Source organism: Prionailurus bengalensis, chromosome D1 (assembly GCF_016509475.1).
Source record: "Prionailurus bengalensis isolate Pbe53 chromosome D1, Fcat_Pben_1.1_paternal_pri, whole genome shotgun sequence".
In the NCBI taxonomy this organism is placed as follows: domain Eukaryota; kingdom Metazoa; phylum Chordata; class Mammalia; order Carnivora; family Felidae; genus Prionailurus; species Prionailurus bengalensis.
Window position 1 is genome coordinate 108,476,348 of NC_057346.1, and position 19,554 is coordinate 108,495,901.

Below are 19,554 nucleotides of genomic sequence, written 5' to 3' on the forward strand. Positions count from 1 at the left end.
TCGCTGCCTCGTGCAGCCCTGACGTGGGTTTTTTTTCTGCTGCCACAACAGGCCCTGTCCGCTGCCCCACCCGTGAAAGAACAAAACGGCCCGAGACCCCTGCGAAGAAGTGCTTACGAAAAGTGCAGATGGGGCACTTTTTCTCGCCCCCACCAACCCCCAAAGCTTGCAGCGCCGGCAGGCTGCAAGCAAGTCACGGGCAGAGAAAGAAAAAGCCACTTGGCGGTTTTAATTTTAGCTGCTCTGTGCCTCACAGGCAGGATTAGTTGGCTTGACCTTTAGTGCTGATGCCTCCCTAGGCCCAGGGCCTTGGTCAGGTGGCGGCTTCCAGGCAGAAGTCGCAACCAGAGCTCATGGGGTGTGTGTGTGTGTGTGTGTGTGTGTGTGTGTGTGTTTGTGTGTGTGCGCGCGTGTTGGGGGGGGGGGTGTCCAAGCCCCAGGGAAACGCTTTCAAAAGAACAGGGACCAGGGGAATGAGGGGTGATGGAGGCGAGGAGGGGGGTGCGAAGAACCCGAGTCTCAGCTGGTAAACCAGGGAGAGATGGCGGGACCACCCACACACTCAAGCTCCCACTGGCAAAGCCACACACGGGGACACAGGTGGGAGGCTCCTTAATTAGTGTCCCAGCAGTCCCCCAGAAGAGACCGGGGCGGCTGGGGCCAGGTGCTGAATGGAGGTAAAAAAAGCAACTCTGGTGCTGGTGCTGGTGCTGGTGGAGGGAATCTAAGAAGAGAAAATGAAGAAACAGACCCAGAAAACCACACTGCTCTTTTATTCAATGGAACACCCCCCCTTTAACGCAGTGTTGAATCATACACCGAAAAAAAAGCCCAGAGAAATTTCTGCAGATAAACCAGTGAAGAGAACGCGCATTATACATTATTGTCAACATAATCACTCCATGAAGAGGGAAGGGGAGGAAAAAGGAAGTAGAACGAAAAACGAGGGGCTCAAACCCTTAGACACTGCAAAACATTCAGACGTTTGGGATTAAAATAAAATTTAAAAGGAAACCTTCCAGGAAGGAGAGGAACAAATGGAATCTGAGGCAGCTTAGATGCTCAGGGAGCATGGAAAGGACTCTCCAGGGTGGCAGACGAGCCCAAGGTGGCTTGGGTGGCCCCACCTAACGCTGGCAGGGGTGCCGGGATAGGTGTCGACCCAGAACCTGGAAATGAACCCACTTCTCTACAAAGGTGGCAAAGACAAAAATCTCACACTACAGAGAGAACAACAACAAAAAGTCTCTGGGGTGGTCATGGCAACCTTGAAAATTTTAGAACCAAAGAGCCCCCCCTCCCGCCCCACCCCCGCAACTAGCCTGACATCAATGGCTAAAGCTTGCGCCTAAAACCATTTGCTCCCTCCTCTCCTTAGGAAGAGAAGAACAAGGAACGGAGAAAAAGGAAAGGAATCTAATTGCAGCAGAAGATCGGGGAAGAGCATCTCCTTGGACGGAGTCTGAAGAAAGGAAGAGATCAGGAAATAACAAAGGAAAAAGAAAAAAATTAATAAAAATTTCACGATATGGAGCCAGCGTGTTCCGATTCCGTCCACAAAAATAACTCAGGCTGCTTTGCCGAACCATCCTGTCCACCAGGGGCGCTGCTGAGGCTGTCTGCCTGGAAGGGTCACCAATGGGCGCGGAAAGTCCTCACTCTCATGGCTCGGGCCATCGCCGCCGCGGGGAGGGATCCTGGCGGCCCGGTTTGGGGAGAGGCAAAGGGAGTTGGGTGAGGAGAGAAAGAAGACAAAGAAGACACTCGATGCTACGGGGCGCCAGGAGAGCCCAAGCTGGCGCCCCTACTACCACCTGCCCGTTCCCAAGCGAGTCCTCAGTCGCTTGGCCCAGCCCGGTGCGTGCACACACACACATGCGTGCACACCAATCACATGCGTGCATCCCAATGTCTGGCTCCATATGGTGAGGTTCGGCGTGTGTTTAAACGAGACCAATTCTCTCTCTATATAATATATATTTTCTTAAAAAAAACCGAGTCTAGTTCTGTGGTGGAGGCGGTGGGGGAGCTGGAGGCATCCCGAAGGGCGGCATGCCCGCCACCCCCATGCCCATCATGGTGACAAAGTTAGAAGGGTCCATGGGAGGCGGAGGAGGAGGGGGCGGGGCATACATCATGCCGGCGGAACCAGGCGGCGGAGGCGGCGGAGGGGGAGGGGCCCCGGGCGGCAGAGGCGGCTGGACCCCGGGGGGCAGGGGCACCATAGTGGGGTTGCCTTGCATCTGAGGGGCTCCTGGAGAAGCTGCGGCAGCCGCCTGCTGCTGTTGCCATGGCGGGATGGACCCTGTGCCAGCGCTCGTGGTGGTAGTCGTCGTATCTGGGGTGGTAAAGAAGCCCAAGGTCACACGCGCGGGGGCACACCGCGGCTCTCTGCGGCTGCTGCCTTGGGATGGGGGGGCGAGGGGCGCCTGCTCCTTGCTTGGCATGCGGTACGGTGGTGGGGGGCGGGCGGGCGGGGCGGTCCTGGTGATGGGGAGTGGAGGGGTGGGCAGGACTACCCTGGGGTCAGCCTCGAGGTCTCTGGGCTTAACAGAGTAAGCCCTTTGTCACCAATGCCCGTGGAAGGGCTGAGGGAAAGGTACCAGACACAAGAACCGGCTCTGACGTCCCTCCGCCCATCCGCCGCCACCACCGAACGGCACATTCAACCTCAAGGCCACAGCTACTCTCCCCACAGCCCGGTCCCATCCCTGCAGTCTCTCAGGCCCCAATCACATCCCTCTCCACAGCATGCAAGCACCCTCCCCACCCTGGCCCTCCGCACAGGCTCGGGCCAGCCAGCGGCTGGCAGCTCACGCAGCCCACCGAGAGCCTGGATTTCCGGCACCCTACCTACGATGGCAGGTTCCCTCCAGGTCCCCCAAGACCTCTCCCCAGACACAACCACGCCAAACATCAGCTCTCTTCCCCAAGATCCCCAGGAGGGCCAGGAGGCCCTTTCTGTTTACACCCCCAGCAGAGACCAGAGTCTCCTCCCAGGGTGTCCGCCTGCCCGCGTGAGCTGCGAGGTTCCCTTGTCCCTCTCAGCCCCACCTCCCCATCCCACCCACCCCCACAAGCCCAAAATATTCCACTCACTTTGCTGCCATGGCAAGGGGGTACTGGAAGCCATACTGCTGCTGGGCGGAGGGGGTGGCGGAGGCTGCTGCTGCTGCTGCTGCCATGGGGGAAGAGGGCCAGAGGGAGGGGGCGGGGGCTGCCCACTGGGAGGCGGCGGCGGCGGCGGCATCATGCCCATAGGCGGCGGTGGCATCATACCTGCAGGCAGGCGGAGGCAGGGGTGAGGCCTCAGGGGAGGAGAGACCGGAGACCCCACTCGCGCCCAGGGCACACCTCAAAGGGAGCAGGGGACAGGCTGTGTTACCTTTTCCTTGATGCAGGCGATAGACCCCAGAGCCCACAGGCGTACTTCCCAGGTACTGATCTTGATGGAAGGAAAGAGCAGGGACTTAGCAGGACATTGGAACCAGCCAGAGAAGATGCCCCCACCGACAGCTCGGTCGGTCACACAGCCTGCAACCGCTACCACTCTAAGAACAGTTCTAGGACTGTTGCCTTGAAGAGGGAGGCCTCTGTCTACCCCACACAGAAAACACTTCCTGAACCAGAACAAAGTCCTGCTCCTTCTGGAGCCCGAGCCTTGGCAGGAGACCTGGTGCGACACCCAGCCACTCCGAGGGCTGCTTCCGGTTCGCAGCAACCTGATGTAACCCGTGCTTATCCCCAAGCCCCAAGGTTTCTGGTCTGACACTTACTTACCCATTGGAGGAGGGCCATGATGCCCAGGTGGGTGGGGGCCCTGGTTCATCGGTGGTGGTGGCGGCTGCATCCAAGGGGGTGGGGGTCCGTTAGGGTTGTGCTGCATGGGATGTCCACCGTGCCCACCTGTCAGGCTGGGTAACGGGTGTGGGAAGCTGTGGGGGCCACCTCCGGGCCCACCAGGACCACCTCCGTGCATGCCGTGGTAGGGCCGACTCTCTGAAGGGCCCGAATTCATCCAGGGTGGGCGGCTCTGGGTGGTGGACATGAGAGACTACGTGAGAGCATTTCCCGCCAACGTCCCTGCCTGCTCCCCCTGGTGGCAACACTGTTCTTTCGGCTCTGTCAAGAGGTCCAGAACCCGAAGACGGGATCTTCCCAAAGTGAGAGATCCCCAAACATCCTGACATCCGGAAGAACAATGTTGCCAGCCAAGTCCGCCAACCTGCTCTACCCAGAGCACCTGGCCACAGCGCCCCCATCTCTGAGGAAGAGAACGGGGGACCGGACCACAAAAACCAGCCCCTGAAACTCACCGGGGGAGGTGGGTTGTTGGCGGGAGCAGCAGGCCGAGGCGCACTGGCCAGGGGCGTGGTGGCAGGCCCAGAGGTGGAGCCCACGGACGCTGGCACAGGGGCTTCGCCCAGTTCAGCCATGAGGGACAAATACTCTTTATCCATCCGTGCTTTATCCTGAGCTGACTGGGGGTCACCAGGCCTGAAGGTGGGATAGGGAATGGAGAGAGAGAAGAGAAAAAAAAAACGCCTTCATTATTAAAAAAAAGTTTTACGTTCTGAGAAATTGACAGAGTTTTGAGGAATCCAACGATCCTTCCTCAAAATAGTCTCATCCAATTTTCAGTTCTGTGCCCAGCTCTGCATCTGAGATTACCACGCGGGATCTCTGCCACAACAGAGAAGACGGAGATCATACCACCACGCCAGCCACAGGAGCCAGGAAAGCACAGGCTCTTCCAAAAAACAAACTTGCATCAGATCCTACATTCCCAGTTTGAGGAAAGGAAAATATATGCAAGACGAGAGCACCTGCCAGATTTTCCAAAGTAAAAAAAGGAGAAAACTGTTGCCATCAAGGGCTGGTTCAAAACCGGTCAAGATGGGGCGCCTGGGTGGCGCAGTCGGTTAAGCGTCCGACTTCAGCCAGGTCACGATCTCGCGGTTCGTGAGTTCGAGCCCCGCGTCGGGCTCTGGGCTGATGGCTCAGAGCCTGGAGCCTGTTTCCGATTCTGTGTCTCCCTCTCTCTCTGCCCCTCCCCCGTTCATGCTCTGTCTCTCTCTGTCCCAAAAATAAATAAACATTGCAAAACCGGTCAAGAATCCAGACTGCTTAGCAGCAAAAGGTAGTTAACACTGAGGCACAGTATATCCAAAATGGAAATTTCCAGTGTTCCTGAACTCAAGACGAGCCACCAAACACAGGTGTTCTGCACAAGCTGCTCCTCATCATCCTGGGCTTTAACATCACACCGTCACAGACCACATTCACAGAAAGGGAGCATCTCTCTGGTCCAAAAGTTAATAGGAACCAACCAACAACGTGCTAAAAAAAAAAACAAAACAAAACAGTTTCGTACACCACAGGCTACAAAGAAGCTCCAACTCCAGCTGCTCACCTTTGGAATTTACAATCGGAAGCAATATGGCCAGCCCCTCCACACTTGGTACACACTGTGGTATTGGTAATGCTGCGGGTCTCTGAGCTCTGCCAAGGTCTTAAGATCCTGTCAAGGAAGAAAAAACACACACACACAAAAAGACAAAGTCATCTCAAGAGCCACGGTCAAGCTCCCTACTCCCACAGGTTCTTTAGGTCCGAGTGCACTCTCCCTCCCTTCAAAACTGATGCCACACCTGTTATCATCTTCTCGAAGGGTCCCATTCAAACGGGCCAACTCCCGAAGCTGCATCTTCCGTAGATCATTCTGGTCCTCAGGGGTCTCAATACCCTGCTTCAGGATGTTTCTTATCTAGCGGAGATGGAACAGTCAGTCATGTAAGCACCGGGGCCACTGTATGACTTCCAGCAATAGGCTTCCTTTCTGGCTGCCTCACCTGTTCCACAGCTTTCTTCACATTCTCCATGGTGTTGGCGGTAACCAGGGCATGAAGTGGTTCATCTTCTCCAGGCAACATCTGGCCATCTTTGCGCCCAACCTTCCCTTCTTTAACAGACCCTTTTCCCCGAATCATAATCTTGGCGTTACATTCCTTCTCTATGTTCTTCAGGGTGTTCCCTCTATCAGAGGCAGAAAGGACGGAGTTTTTGTATTCGTCAGGCAAGGTCACATGCCAGAAGAGACAGAGCAGGCTGATCACACTGGCAGAAAGCGTGACAGCATGGAGTTGGATTTTCCCACCAAAAGCTCCATGACCCCCAAGTGAAGGCCAGCCGTAGCAAACGATCCCCAAGATCAGACTTCTCTGCAGTAAGAGGCCGAAGTTAAAGAGATTTTCTCACAGAAAGGCGTGAACTCCCACCCAAAACAGGAAGGCAAGCTATCAATTGTACCCAATGGGGCCTAAGATCGGTCCGTCTCACGGGGTCTCAGGAATGACGCACTGTCCCACAGGACAGCACTTACTCACCTGGGCCCAATCAGCAGCCCCACGAAGTTGATTTCTGGATACTCATCTTGTGGAATCATTACTTTATCGCTCACCCGTGTTGCTGGAGGTCTGAGAAAGAAAAGACTCATGGACTCTGCGTGTTTCTGAGACAGGACACCGACATTCCACAGCTCTTCTAACCCTGAGCTTGGTACCATGTGTTAATCACACGTGATTTGGGGCAAGAGAGGAGACACGGGTACCAAAACGGTTCTACCACCAGCTCACACGTGGCCCACATGTGTCCTTGTCCCGGACCGGCCAGCCCCTCTGCTTACTTGTAATCTGCAGGCGGCTTGAAATCAGGGTTGAGGGCAACCATCTCCGTGATGAGGTTGTGCCGCTCCTCTTCAAGCTTTTTGCGGGTGCGGAACTCGCGGGTGTTAAGCCGCTTCCCCTCGCTATTGTAGATGGGCTCAGGGGAAGGGGACCTGTGGGAAACAGAGCCCCGTTATGGCTCTGCCTTCACTTTTCTCATCCCACACGGGCTAAAATTAGTCTTCCCCAGCCCCTCTGCCTCTCAGACCCTAACACAACACTCTTCGGAGGAACCGACCATAACGTGTGCTATTCAAGATCGTGTGGAGTGGGGAGATGAAAGCTGGCTTAGCATAGGGGGACTGGGGTGTGTGTGAGAGAGGAAAAAAAAAACGGTCTGGCTTCTAATTGTTGAGAAGAAAAAAGTCTGTCCTTCTGGGGGGGAATCTTTGGACTGTAAATGGCAAGGACAGTATCATCTTCTGGAGTCTTCTTGCCAAGTATGGATTTTTCTTTCGTTTTTAAAAAAGCTGTACAATATTACAACTCTACGAACCACGGAAACCCCAAGTTTAGGTAAAATGTGGACTCTTGCAGAGCTCGCGCCCTAGCAGGAAGAGTGTCTGCACCCCTACCGCAGAGTAAGTACGAGCTCTTTAACCCAATGCGACTGGGACTCAAGGCTGCTGCAGCTACTTGGCCCCACAATGGAGAGAGATGGTTCAAGGCTTCGTCTCTGCTTTTCCTTCAATGGCCTGGCTGGCTGTGTCCAAGGCCCAGGAGCCAACCTGTTTTCTGGCTGTTCGAGGTTGGGGAGTCTGGGTAGAGAAAAACGTTAAAGTGCTAAAGCAGCTTCTGCTAGAGGCTGCAAGTGCAGATTTGGTCAAGTACTTGTCTAGGGTCTGGACCTGCAAACGGCAAGGGGAAAACCTAGGATTCTCCACCAGAGTTTACAAGTCCAGAAAGCAGATTTTCTCTCTCTCATTTTTTTAAGGAGTAAAATGCTGTTGCTACAAGTAAAAAAATAGTAACGATAAAATGGTCAGTTTACCACAGCTGGATTTTGCGGTAATAAAAAAAGAGAAGTTACGCTCCTAGAATTCTGAGTTGAGATTACAAAAAGGACCATAGCTTGATATTCTGAATGAAAATTTAGTAGCAGCTGCAAGAAGGGAAGAGATCATGTGGATCAGGTTATTAAAAAAACATCCTGAAAGTAGTCAAGACTCCTATACCCTTGGTTTAGTTGAGAGAACCTTGCCTAGTTGGAGAGCAAGGACTGAACTCGGCTGCTCCCACTGTCTTCAGCCTAAAGGGAACCATGTCATACCACATTACACACACGATGGAATAAAAGGTCAGGTTTGTTCATGGCTAATGACGACTAAATGACACCTCCGTTTCTAGCATTTATATAAACTGTTGACACAATCCAATGATAGTGAACAAAAGCAAACATACCCCAGCTCATTAGACTATCAGCTTACACATTTATGTCTATAAGAGATCTTAAAAACATTTTTAACTGTGCAACTTAAGCAACATCAAAATAGCAGAAAGTGGCTTGATATTGAGAATACACCTTCTTAAGAAATAACCTTATTAAGGTAAGAAACTCATGCAATTCCCTCCAACCTGGGCTCAAAAGCAAAACCAGTCAGGCATTAGGCCCTCTTTCAAACTGAATACAAGAGAGAAGAAAACTCTGCTCTGGTTTTATTTCTAACATGCTTGACATTTCTAATTCTCACCCCACAGCTGTCTAGAATGTAAGCATTTCTAGCTAATCAACAAAACAAGTTTTACCGGTACCAAATCGGTCATTTAAAAGCCTCCCCACAGTTTAACCTCTTCCCAAATTGTGGATGTGAAAGGCAATAGCTAATATTCTAGAGGTCAGATTGGCCCAACTTCTTCACTTCGAATAGGCATCACATAGATGAACTAAACTCTAATCCCAGTTCTCCAGGAAGCAAAGGTTTGTTAAAAATTCAACCTTTTGAGGAATTGCCTGGTAACCTGTTAGACATATTACTAAAGGGAAAAAGGCCAAAAAAAAAAAAAAAAAAAAAAAAAAAAAAAAAAAAAGCACTCAACAGTTGTGGTCTACAACCTACAATGCAAATCTTTGGGGGGGGGGGGGGGACAACACCAAAAAATATAAAACACAACCTTCCAACCAAAACCTACAGATAAAAAATAACAAATTCAATCACGTAAAATGAGAGAACACATGGAGAAATTAATTTGTTCCCTGGCAAATGGCAGCAGAAAGATGCATTGAGTGAGTGGCTTCTAAAACCATTACATCATCTTCCTGATTTAACAAGCCATCAATTGGGTAATAAAAGCCGAAAACACTAACTTTTAAAGGGAAGTGCTTTCAACTATGCTGCCTGCGCTAAGAGAAACTTCACGGAGAGGGAGGCATACTGCCCTTCGATTAGACTTTAGCGGTTTGAAGTTCAACCAGTCAGTAAAATTCCTGGTTAAAAAGTTCATTTCCCTCAGACTTTTGACTTTTCAAAGGTGAGAGAAATGATCAACAGAGATGACATGACCACAGCTGTTTGAAAACCACACTCTTATAAAAAATAAAGGTGATTTAGGGTTGGTTGCTAGCCTTCCCCAGATAGGTGAGAAATGTTCTGGCCCCTCCCAATACCCCCAGGCAATGGCCAAGGCTGAAAATTCACTGGCAGTGAAGGAAGCTGGTTAGAAATCTCATCTATTTTAAAACCATCTCAAAACCATGAGGAGGACTGCAGCAATGAGCTAACCAGGTAAGAGTTTCTGGTCTGCTCAAACTCAGTGATGCTCAAAAATATTCTTAATCCCTGCATCGTGTACCTGTGAGAAAAACTCTATACCCTTGGCTTTCCACCACAGCGGTTACTGTAAAGGCTGGTGAACGGGCCACCTCCCTGTCCCTACTACGGGTGGGTAAATCAGGTGAAAATCTACATGCTTACCAATTGGAAACCAGTTGTCCATTTTCCCGTTAACTTTTTACTCTGCTAGTAATTAAGTTTCATTCCAATTTTCTAACTGATGACTAACCATACGGATTGCTAATTAAACCCTAGGCCCAAGAGTCAGAGTATTAGCAGTCGTCTTACTATGATTTCTTTGAACTGACACAATATGTTGCCACCAGTAAAACGTATTGAGAAAAAGGTAAAAGCGTTACTGTCAGCTGGTTAAAACTGTTTCCCAACCTGTCCTCAGGGTTAGGGGGGATGCCCAGGTCTCCTGTGCGCAGTTTACGAGTCAGGTCTTCTATCTGCAGTTGCACTGGAAGAAACCAGGTTAGGAAAGAAAAAAAAAGGATGGAAAAAAGACAATGTTACCAAAAAACATCTCAAATCTCAACAACAAGCATGAAGAACTCGGAGACTTTGAAAGGGACGACTGATCAGTGAACACTCTGAGGCAAAAACCCCCAACCGCCTATCGGCAGGAGTCCATTTACATCTATAGGTATTTTTCACTTCAAAATGGTTATCACTTAAGGAAGCAAACAGTTTGTTGGAAGAGGGGTTAGCGGTATAGACTGTTCACTAAGGCTAACGTCAAAGCAATTACTCGGTGTTTCACTTCTCCCTCCCCCCTCAAGGCTCGCTATACGAATGGCACCCAAAACAAAGCATGTATGTTATCACCAATACCCTGTTCCCAACCAAATTACTTTGAGGGCAAGACTCTTGAGAGTTTACTTTTTGTCATTAAGTATTAAGCAAAGCCCAAAATGAAATCCAATTAACATGGGACAAGGAAAAATAGCAGTTGAGCAAAGATCATTTTGATACCAGATTCAAAATTCCTTAAACAAGTAAGACATTTAATAACCAATCCAATACCTCATAAACAGTTCGTTATACATACTCTTTCCGTACAACCCGATCCGTACTAATAAGGATCTCCCAATACCTGTTGCTTTTGTTCAAATCTTCATATACCTTAATAAACCAGTAACCGTGAGATGTTAACAAGTCTGTCTTCAGACTCGCTCCTCATGAGGAGTGTAAAAGGCAGGGGGGAGAAAATAGAAGTGTGGGTCAAGGAGAATGTGTGTGGCCCTCAGACCTTGACAAATAAGGCTGTACGTGAAAAAGAGAGGAGGGTTTCACAGAAGTTCAATGACTCCAGGGAAATGTTACCCGGCTGATTTCTCAAGATAATGGAACTGCAGAGCAAGATCACTTTCTTCAGCGTGCTGAAGAGTCACCTGTGTCTTACCTTTGTAGCATCTGAGAGTTGTGAGCAGGCATCTCTAGTAAGGGCAAGTCTTAACCGGGTTGGGTTAAAGTTGAGTTGGCTCCAAAAACAGGATTAATACAAGTCTAACCCAAGATATCCTTCTAATTTTAAATACATCCCCCAAGGCTATACCGTATATCCACTCCAACTCCAGAGAAGTGAAAATCCACACTCATATCAAGAGATGATACTTGGGGGCATCGTACAAGGCAGCGTGTACTATGAGAGACAGAAGATGAACGAGATCTGTGGATCCCTAAGCTCTTCTATGCCAGGAAAGTGCTGACTTGACGGTCAAGTATTAAGTTCAAGAACTCAAGTGAAAGTCCCCTTCATGGGAGCAGGCAGTCCTCCTAACTACGGTAGGGATGTGGGGTCTGACCTGAGGAAATAACTGGAAATTAAACCCAAAGTTTGGGATCTTCCTTGGAGCTGAGATCTATACTGGCCTCGGCTTTGACTCTATCCACTTGGATTATAGCTGTAAACAGCCCTTCGGGCTCAGTGCATTAACTCCCTACACAGGAAGAGAACTGGAGAACTGCAGAGAAGTTTGCTTTTCCCCATTTTCTAAGACTGCTTGTGTTTTGGGAACATTATCCCACTAGGGACATTTCGCAAGGTTGTAAAGACCCGGAACGATCCAGTGTGAGATGAAGGGGTGGGTGGCAGTAGATTGAACAGTGGGGAAAGAAGAAATATTAGTACGTGAAAACAAGATAAACAATTCCAACACCTCAAAACTCTCGGCAGTTAAAAAAACGAGATTCAGATCCTCAAGAATAACACATGCCAGCCTTGAAGCTTTTACTTATGAAGGCTCCAGACTCATAGGCCTAGGCAGCCTTTGCCCTAATTTACTCCAAAGGGGATGTTTATCTGGTTAGTAAGAAATATTTCCAAGTGAACTTTTCAGAGACAGCTGCAGATACATGAATAAAAGTGAAACTTGCATTAAAAACCTTGTATTTGAAAAAAGGTAATTTTAAGATTAACTTCATTTACATTGTGGACAGTCATTGTTAATTCTTGAAATTTCCCATCAGTTAAGATCCTTTATCCTATCACCTCATTCCATATCCAAGTAGTATCCCTTTCCCAGCAGAGTTCTTTGATAGTAAATTGTAAAAGAGCCCTCGTTTTAAGACAGCTCTCCAAAGACCAAACCAGAAAAGATGCTGAAGGAAAGGTTAGATTCAACAAAATGGTAAAAAGGGGTGCACTGTGAACACTTTCAGAGCCAGTCTTTGATTAAATTAAGGTTTTTTCTTTTCAGAAAGTACCTATAAAAAAGTAAAAGACCACATTTGAAGGGGAGGAGGAATATGAAATTATGGTGAAAACCCATGCTGTGAAAAAGGTACTTCGTTTATAATACCTGCAGTGTTCTCCACTGGGGCCGTGTCCAGAGAGGCAGAAGACACTCACCTCACAACTGGCAACGAGCAGCAGCTGAAAAGGGCAGGTGGGGTGCTGGACTGGGGGCTACCCTCACTCCTAAAGTGGGTCCCTCTACCTTTCTGGCACTCATGGAGAACACTGCTGTTACAGACAGACCAAAACAAGGAGCTGCAAACCCAGGACTTAACACAGCAAAAACTGATGGATTATGTCAAAGTCGAGAATGAACACCTGATACCTCATCTTAAAAAAACAAGACTTTAAGGTCTCAAACTTACAACACGCAAAATGTCGCTCAGGATATACTGTAACAATCTGAAAACGCATTTGGGTGCAGAACGTGTATTTACCTATATAAGCTCTTTCTTGTTCCCGAGTAAGTCCAGGGGGGATAACCGTAGGCATTCCTGGAATCACCGTCTTCTGTTCCATCGTATCTTGGTTCCATCGGCTCCTCTTCCGCTTCTTACTTGGGAAGTCTACAGGCAGACAAGGTCCATCAAATGCAAATATAAACCAGCGAACTATAAACAAGCAGATCAGGACACTGCACACAACCTCCGCAGACCGGGAGCCTGAGAACTTGACCTAAGACATTTTATAAATGGCAATAAATAAAAACGAACCCGGGAAATCAGAGACACATAGCCACTACAAGGGTATCTGGACCTGGGTCCGAAAAGGTAACACTTCACGTTTATAGTATGTCCAGGGAAACTGTGAGGAACGTAAACAATCTAATAAATCTCTACGTCTAAAGTTTCAGACCTACATCAACCGTGGATGTCGCAGAAGCCAAAGTATACTGAATAATCAGGCTCGTACGATAATATTGAAGAAACCGCTGTTTCTTCCCACGTCCCCCTCCCCACCAGTCACCTTTCCAAATTGGCCAGAACTCAGCGAAACCAATGATTTACTAAGTGAAAAAGCCCAACTTTTCAACAAGATTAGTTTTTTCTTCATCAGTTTAGCCAAGATAAGCAACCTTCCTGGCCAATTAGACTCAGTATCTGACGTATCAAAAATTCAACAGAGAGCAAGCTATAGGACAGCCACCAAGTCCTCCTCCTCCGATACAACTGCGGGAACTCCCTACACTTTTAATACACACAGATCAGTTCTACTTCCCAGGGGGTGCAGGCCCAGGGGCAAAGCCCCAACACTAAGGGGAAGCATTATCAGACTTCTCTACAGTAAATGAACCGAGACTAGGAAAAACTTCTCTCCCTCCAAAAGGAGCACATAGGCCTCAACCGCACCCTGAGGACTTCCAAACTTTCTATCACCGTAATGAAAACCTTGCCCCGCTGTAGAAAAAGCCGCTCTCCTTGCTACTTTTCTGCTTTTTGGGGACCGGTCTACAACCAGGAAGGAGGCGCTCCACGTCATCAGTTGACCCTTTCACGCTTTCCTGACATGCACACCCACCACCCCGTCCACCAAATCAACTCACTCCACGCCCTTCTCCTACACCAGGGGCTAGAACACAACACAGACCCCCACCCCCACCCCCGCCCCGCCAGATTTTAGTCGGGCCGCGGAGCCCGGCCACCACACTGCGCCTGCGCACAGCAGCCCTTCGCCCTCCCCGCTCCCTCCAGCGCGCGTGCGCACTCGGGGCCCAAGAACCGGGCCGCGCGCCCCGTGGCGCCTCCGCCCGGGGCCTCCCCGTGCGCGCGCGCGCCCCTGCCGCGTGCAGCCGCCGTCGCCGCCGCCGCGCGCCCCTCAGGCGGCCGGGCCCGTCCGCGCGACGCCTCTCGCGCTCTCTCGGCCCGACTCACCTCCTCCGCCGCCGGCCGGGCCCGGCTGCTGGTCCTGACGCGGCGGCTGGGGTGGCGGCAGCTGCGGCGGCGACACGCGCTGGTAGAGCGGCGGCGGAGGGGGAGGCTGCGGCGGCGGGTACGAGGAGCCTGGGGAGGGCGGCGGCGGCGGCGGCTGCTGGGGAGGCGGGGGCGGCGGCGGTGGCGGCGGCGGCAGCGCCGCGAAGGGGAAGGCCGCGGTCAGGGCCCCCACCGAGCCCACGGGCGGGGGCGGCGGCGCCCCGGGCACCAGCAGCCCCGCCCCAGGCCCGGGAGCAGGCGGTGGCCCCGGCTCGAAGCCCCCTTTGGGCCCGGAAAGGGGGGGGAGGCCGGGGGGGCCCAGCTTACCCAGCGGCGTGGCGTTCGCTCCGGTCGCCATGGTGCCCCCGGGGACCGGCACCGGTGGCTCCTTTTAGGTGGCGGCGGCGGCGGCGGCTTCTTCGCGAACCTTCCGGGGGGAGGGGACCCGACTGCGCTGCCGCGGAGCGCGCGGAACCCGTCCTCTCACGCGGCGGGCGGCGGCGGCGCGAGACGCACAAAGAGGGAGGAGAGAGGGCGCCGCGGGGGCGGGCCGGGGGCGACGGGTCCGAGGCCTGGATTGGGCCGAGCCGAGGCAAGGGGGTCGGAATCGGCGGCCTCCGATTGGCGGAGCCTTAGTCCTTCTCGATGCACGCTGGGATTGGCCGGACCGTTAGGCCAGGCGAAGAAATGGCGGACGAGCCTGGCGAGCTAGGAGGTGTCGCAGCGCGCACTTCATTTGTTACTGCGCGAACTGAGCTCAGCGTCCAGAAAGGAGGGGATAGGGTGGGGCAAGCTCTGTGACGTAAGAGCCAAGGGCTTTCTCATTGGTTGAAGCTGATTGAGTCAATCAGCCTTGGTTGCGTCGTAGTCTCATGGGATTGGCTGTCGCTTGTTCGATTCTTTTTCTACTCCCCTCCCCCGGGGAGCAGTTTCGCTGGGATTAAGCGAGAGGTCGCGGCGGTAAAGCCGCGGCTGAACGAGATTTACGGTGGGGGAGGAGTGGAGAAGGAGCGCGCATGCGCAGGTGGGACAAAGCTTCCTCTCCGCCCTTCGCTTCATAGTCGACCCTGGGGTCCGGCGCGGAAGCCCTAAGTGACGTCAATTCTCGATTTCCATGGTAACCCGGAACTTGGGGACGGGGGGAGGGGCCGGCGCGCGCCCGTAAACAGGATCCGTTGACTAGCCGCAGGTAAAAAGGGACTTCCTGTTTTCTTAAAAGAAGAAAGAAAATAAGCTATAAAATAGCCTTTTTGAAAGGTTAAAAGCAATACCTGAGCCGACAGAAGAACACATAATCTGAGGCGACAACAATATGAAGTCAATTCCAAAATTAATTTACATACACATTGCGTTTCCATTCGAATCTCAATTGGGTTGGGGTGATTACATCATCTTATAATCATAGAATTATGAAAATAGTGCGGAAACTTGTCAACGAGGTCGAGAAGGAACTTGCATTTCAGACGGTACAAACAGTATAAAAGACACCATCATGAAACGATGTAATATTGTAGGAAAGACCGATGAGGGCAACAGGAGGGACTGGGAATAGATTCCCCCATATGTAGGTTGATTCCGTAAAGAAAAATTTAGCTAATAAATGGTATAGAGTGCTAAATTAGACAGTAAAACAGGCACGGAACACGATGTAGGACACTATCAGAGTCATGTAGAGATAGAGACTTTTAGGAAGACAAGAAACTCAGACTAATAAAAGATGACCACCAAAGAAATGAAAACTGTGTGATAAAAGCAGACAGTAATACATCAGGGAAATATGTTTGCCACACATGATAAAGAGCTTATACGGAAAGAAGTCTTCAAAGTTAATGGGGGGGGGGGGGGCACCTGGGTGGCTCAATTGATTAAGCTTCTGACTTCAGCTCAGGTCATGATCTGGTTGGTGAGTTCGAGTCCCCGGTTGGGCTCTGTGCTGACAGCTGAGCCTGGAGCCTGCTTCTGATTCTGTGTCTTCCTCTTTCTCTGTCCCCCTCCTGCTTGCTCTCTGTCTCTGCCTCTCCCTCAAAAATAATAAGTATTAAAAAAATTTTAATGAATAAATGTTAATTTTTTTTTTTTTAACTAATTAGAGGGGCGCTTGGGTGACTCAGTAGGTTAAGTGTGGGATTCTTGCTTGCAGCTCAGGCCATGATCTCACCATTCATCAGATCTAGCCCCATGTTGGGCCTTTTCAACGTATCAGTCCCACCTCTGGGAATCTGCCCCAAAGCAAAGTGTGTGATGATATAATGTAATGTGTTCATGGTCTTATACTGCATTTACTACAGCACTGTAACGGTGAAAATCTGGAAACAAAGTGTGTTTCTATTAATAAGTGAATTCGACAAACTGAACGTCCATAACATAGATTACTAGGCAGATTTGAAAATCAGTTAATCGATACCAACTGATGTAGAGGGACTTCTGTGCTATTATTAAAGGAGAAAAGCAGACAAATACATATTTCACGATCTCGTTTTTGTAAAGCCCCATATATGTGTGTGCTTGTGCATGTTTTTATTTGGTTAGCTGAGCATAGCTATGGAAGAATACACGTCATGTTATTAGTGAAGCACTGGAGAGGGGAACAATTACTTGGACATTATTCCATACATTTTGAGCACTCAAAACATTTTTTTAAATGTGCTTCATACTTCTTAAAAATTTCTGATGATCCCGTGACATAACATTATATAACTGAACATAACGAAGTCCACTGACAGGAAAATCAGCAAATTTTTAATGGTGGTGGGATCTCAGGTAATTTTTAATTTTTTCCTCCTATTTCTCTATGTTCTATATTCTACTTTAGTTTTTTATACTGAGCAAGTACTCAGCATAAAATATAGTATATTATATTTATATACTATATACTATATATATACTATACTAGTGTATATGTATATAATATACTATATATAGTATATTATATAATATAGTATAGTATAGTATAATAAAAGCGAAGCTAATATTATGGACAAGAAAGGAAAAAATATAAAATATTTAAGTCATCGGGCACCTGGGTGGCCCAGTCGGTTAAGCGTCCGACTTTGGCTCAGAGGTCATGATCTTTCAGTTCACGAGTTCAAGCCCCGTGTCGGGCTCTGTGCTGACCGCTCAAAGTCTGGAGCCTGCTTCGGATTCTGTGTCTCCCTGTCTCTCTCTATGACCCTACCTACTCACACTCTGTCTGTCTGTCTATCTCTCTCTAATATAAACATTCAAAAAACTTTTATGTGTTTAAGTCATCTGTTTGAAAATGAAGGGAAAGTTAATTCAGTTAATACAACAAGGTTCTCTGGAGGAGAAAAGAGTCACTCAGTGTGTGAGCAGTTACTGAGTGCAAAACAGCTTGGTGGATAGCAGAAGTAAGTGAAACTCAGTCCCTGCCTTCCAGAAAATCACAGTCTAGTAAAGGAAGAGACAAATGCGCACCTGAAAATGTACTGTTAATACTAATCGTGATGTTGCCATACTGATAACAGTAAAGGCTACAGCTTTGTGTGATGGGCCCGTCACCTGCACTGCTCTGCTGCTGTTCCAGTTGAATTTCTTCTTTCATCCAGGACTTTCATGAGAGCATCTTTTCTTAATTCCAAGTTACAATGTTATTAATTTATTAACGTTAATTTATTAATTTTTATTTTTGCAGAGTGTGGCCTTTAAGATCCCTACTCTTGGGGCGCCTGGGTGGCTCAGTTGGTTAAGCATCCTAATTCGGCTCAGGTCATGATCTCACAGTTTGTGAGTTCGAGCCCCATGTCGGGCTCTGTGCTGACAGCTCAGAGCCTGGAGCCTGCTACAGATTCCGTGTCTCTCTCTCTCTCTCTCTCTCTCTCTCTCTCTCTCTGCCTCTCCCCCACTCACCCTCTGTCTGTGTCTCTCCCTCTCAAAAAATAAATAAGTGTTAAAAAAAATTTTTTTAATAAAAAATAAATAAATTGGCACTTTCTGGCTGAGGACCCGCAGGCTGATTCTTCCCAGTTTGGAGGCAGGTTGGAGTCTTAACAGACTCAGGCCAGCCATCCACCGGCGGACAACTAGGGAAGTAATTTAATCTCTCCACGCCTCAGTTTCTCCATCCGCACGGGGCAGACATTGACGCTACCCCTACCGGATGCTGTGCCGATCCAGTAAGATCAGAGAGCACTGTTGGTTTGAATAGGAACCTCCAAGAACTCTACACGGACTCCAGACACAGATGTCTCCTGATCGTATACGAGGGTGCAGTACCACCAAAAATATATTATCTTGCCTTTGTCCCAAGATCCTGGCACAAAGCCCCAAAAACCTTTGGGATTTCTTGAGTGATACAAGTGTCTTTGCTTGTTCACGACAAGCCCCTTTGGACCATACCCGAGTTTAAGCTCACAGGGGACTCATTGCCAGCTCTGAGAGCCCTGAGATAGCTTCAGGATGCTGGCTGGTCAGGAAAACCACCCCGCTTTCAGCCCCACCTCTGGCGGAGAGAGAGGGACTGGAGACTGCATTCAATCACATGGCCGATGATTTCATCAATCGTGCCTGTGTAACGAAACCTCAGTTGAAAACCCTGAACAATGAGGTTTGGAGAGCTTCTGAGTCAGTGAGCATACTGATGTGACAGAAGGGTGGTGTATACCCTGACTCCACAGGGATAGAAGCTCCTGGGCTCAGGACCATTCTAGACCTTGCCACGTTTCTTCATGTAGCTGTTCACTTGAATCCTCCGTAATAAAACAGTAATCATAAATGTAGTGCTTGCCTGAGTTCTGTGAGTCATTCTGGCAAATTGTTGAACCTGAAAGGGGTTTGTGGGAACCCTGAACTTGCAGCCAGGTTGGACAGAGGTGTGGATAGCCCAGAGAAGCAGGACTTGTGGCTGAATTCCTCACCTGGGGGGTCTTCACCAACTCGGAGTTGTTCGTGTCAGAATCGGATGGGCTTGTAAGACATTGGTGGGTGGCAGAGAATTGGTGTTGGAGTGTACAACATAAGAAGTTTCAGGGACGCCTGGGTGGCTCAGTCGGTTAAGCGGCTCAGGTCACGATCTCACAATTGGTGAGTTCGAGCCCCACGTCAGGCTCTGTGCTGACAGCGTGGAGCCTGGAGCCGGCTTTGGATTTGTGTCTCCTTCTCTCTCTCTGCCCCTCCCCACCTTGTGGGCTCTCTCTCTCTCTGTCTCCCTCCCTCCCTCTTTCTCTATCAAACATAAAAAAAAAGCTTCAGTCCTTCCCACTCATCTTTGGCGTTTTCGGTCTTTTGAATCTACATCTGATAGTTCAGAAACCCCAACCCCTGGCAAGATAGATTGGTAGTACCATGTAGGTAGCTGAGATTTAGGAGGAGCAAGTCCATGGTTGTTTGCCTCTGTGTCCACTGTTTGGAGAGCCCACCTGTGATTCCATTACCTGCATTAGGAACAA

The 19,554-nt window shown here is 49.7% G+C and overlaps 1 protein-coding gene across 11 annotated transcripts; it reads right to left on the reverse strand.

Annotated features, from left to right (window-relative positions):
* Positions 1-754: 754 nt before the first annotated feature.
* Positions 755-14,945, reverse strand: SF1 (splicing factor 1). 11 transcript variants are annotated; one of them, XM_043581603.1, is made up of 14 exons: positions 14,111-14,903; positions 12,677-12,805; positions 9,884-9,959; positions 6,686-6,838; positions 6,387-6,476; positions 5,853-6,036; positions 5,652-5,767; positions 5,414-5,521; positions 4,317-4,497; positions 3,781-4,054; positions 3,386-3,445; positions 3,100-3,279; positions 2,134-2,338; positions 755-1,697 (listed from the first exon to the last, which is right to left on the reverse strand). In XM_043581603.1, the coding sequence occupies exons 1-14, from the start codon at positions 14,505-14,507 to the stop codon at positions 1,568-1,570; spliced, it is 2,283 nt and encodes a 760-aa protein (XP_043437538.1). In that variant the 5' UTR covers positions 14,508-14,903; the 3' UTR covers positions 755-1,567. The 11 variants fall into 11 exon arrangements, with proteins under 11 accessions (XP_043437538.1, XP_043437541.1, XP_043437540.1 ...); XM_043581606.1 differs by having other exon boundaries at positions 14,477-14,900; XM_043581605.1 differs by having other exon boundaries at positions 755-2,338; positions 14,477-14,945.
* Positions 14,946-19,554: the final 4,609 nt, after the last annotated feature.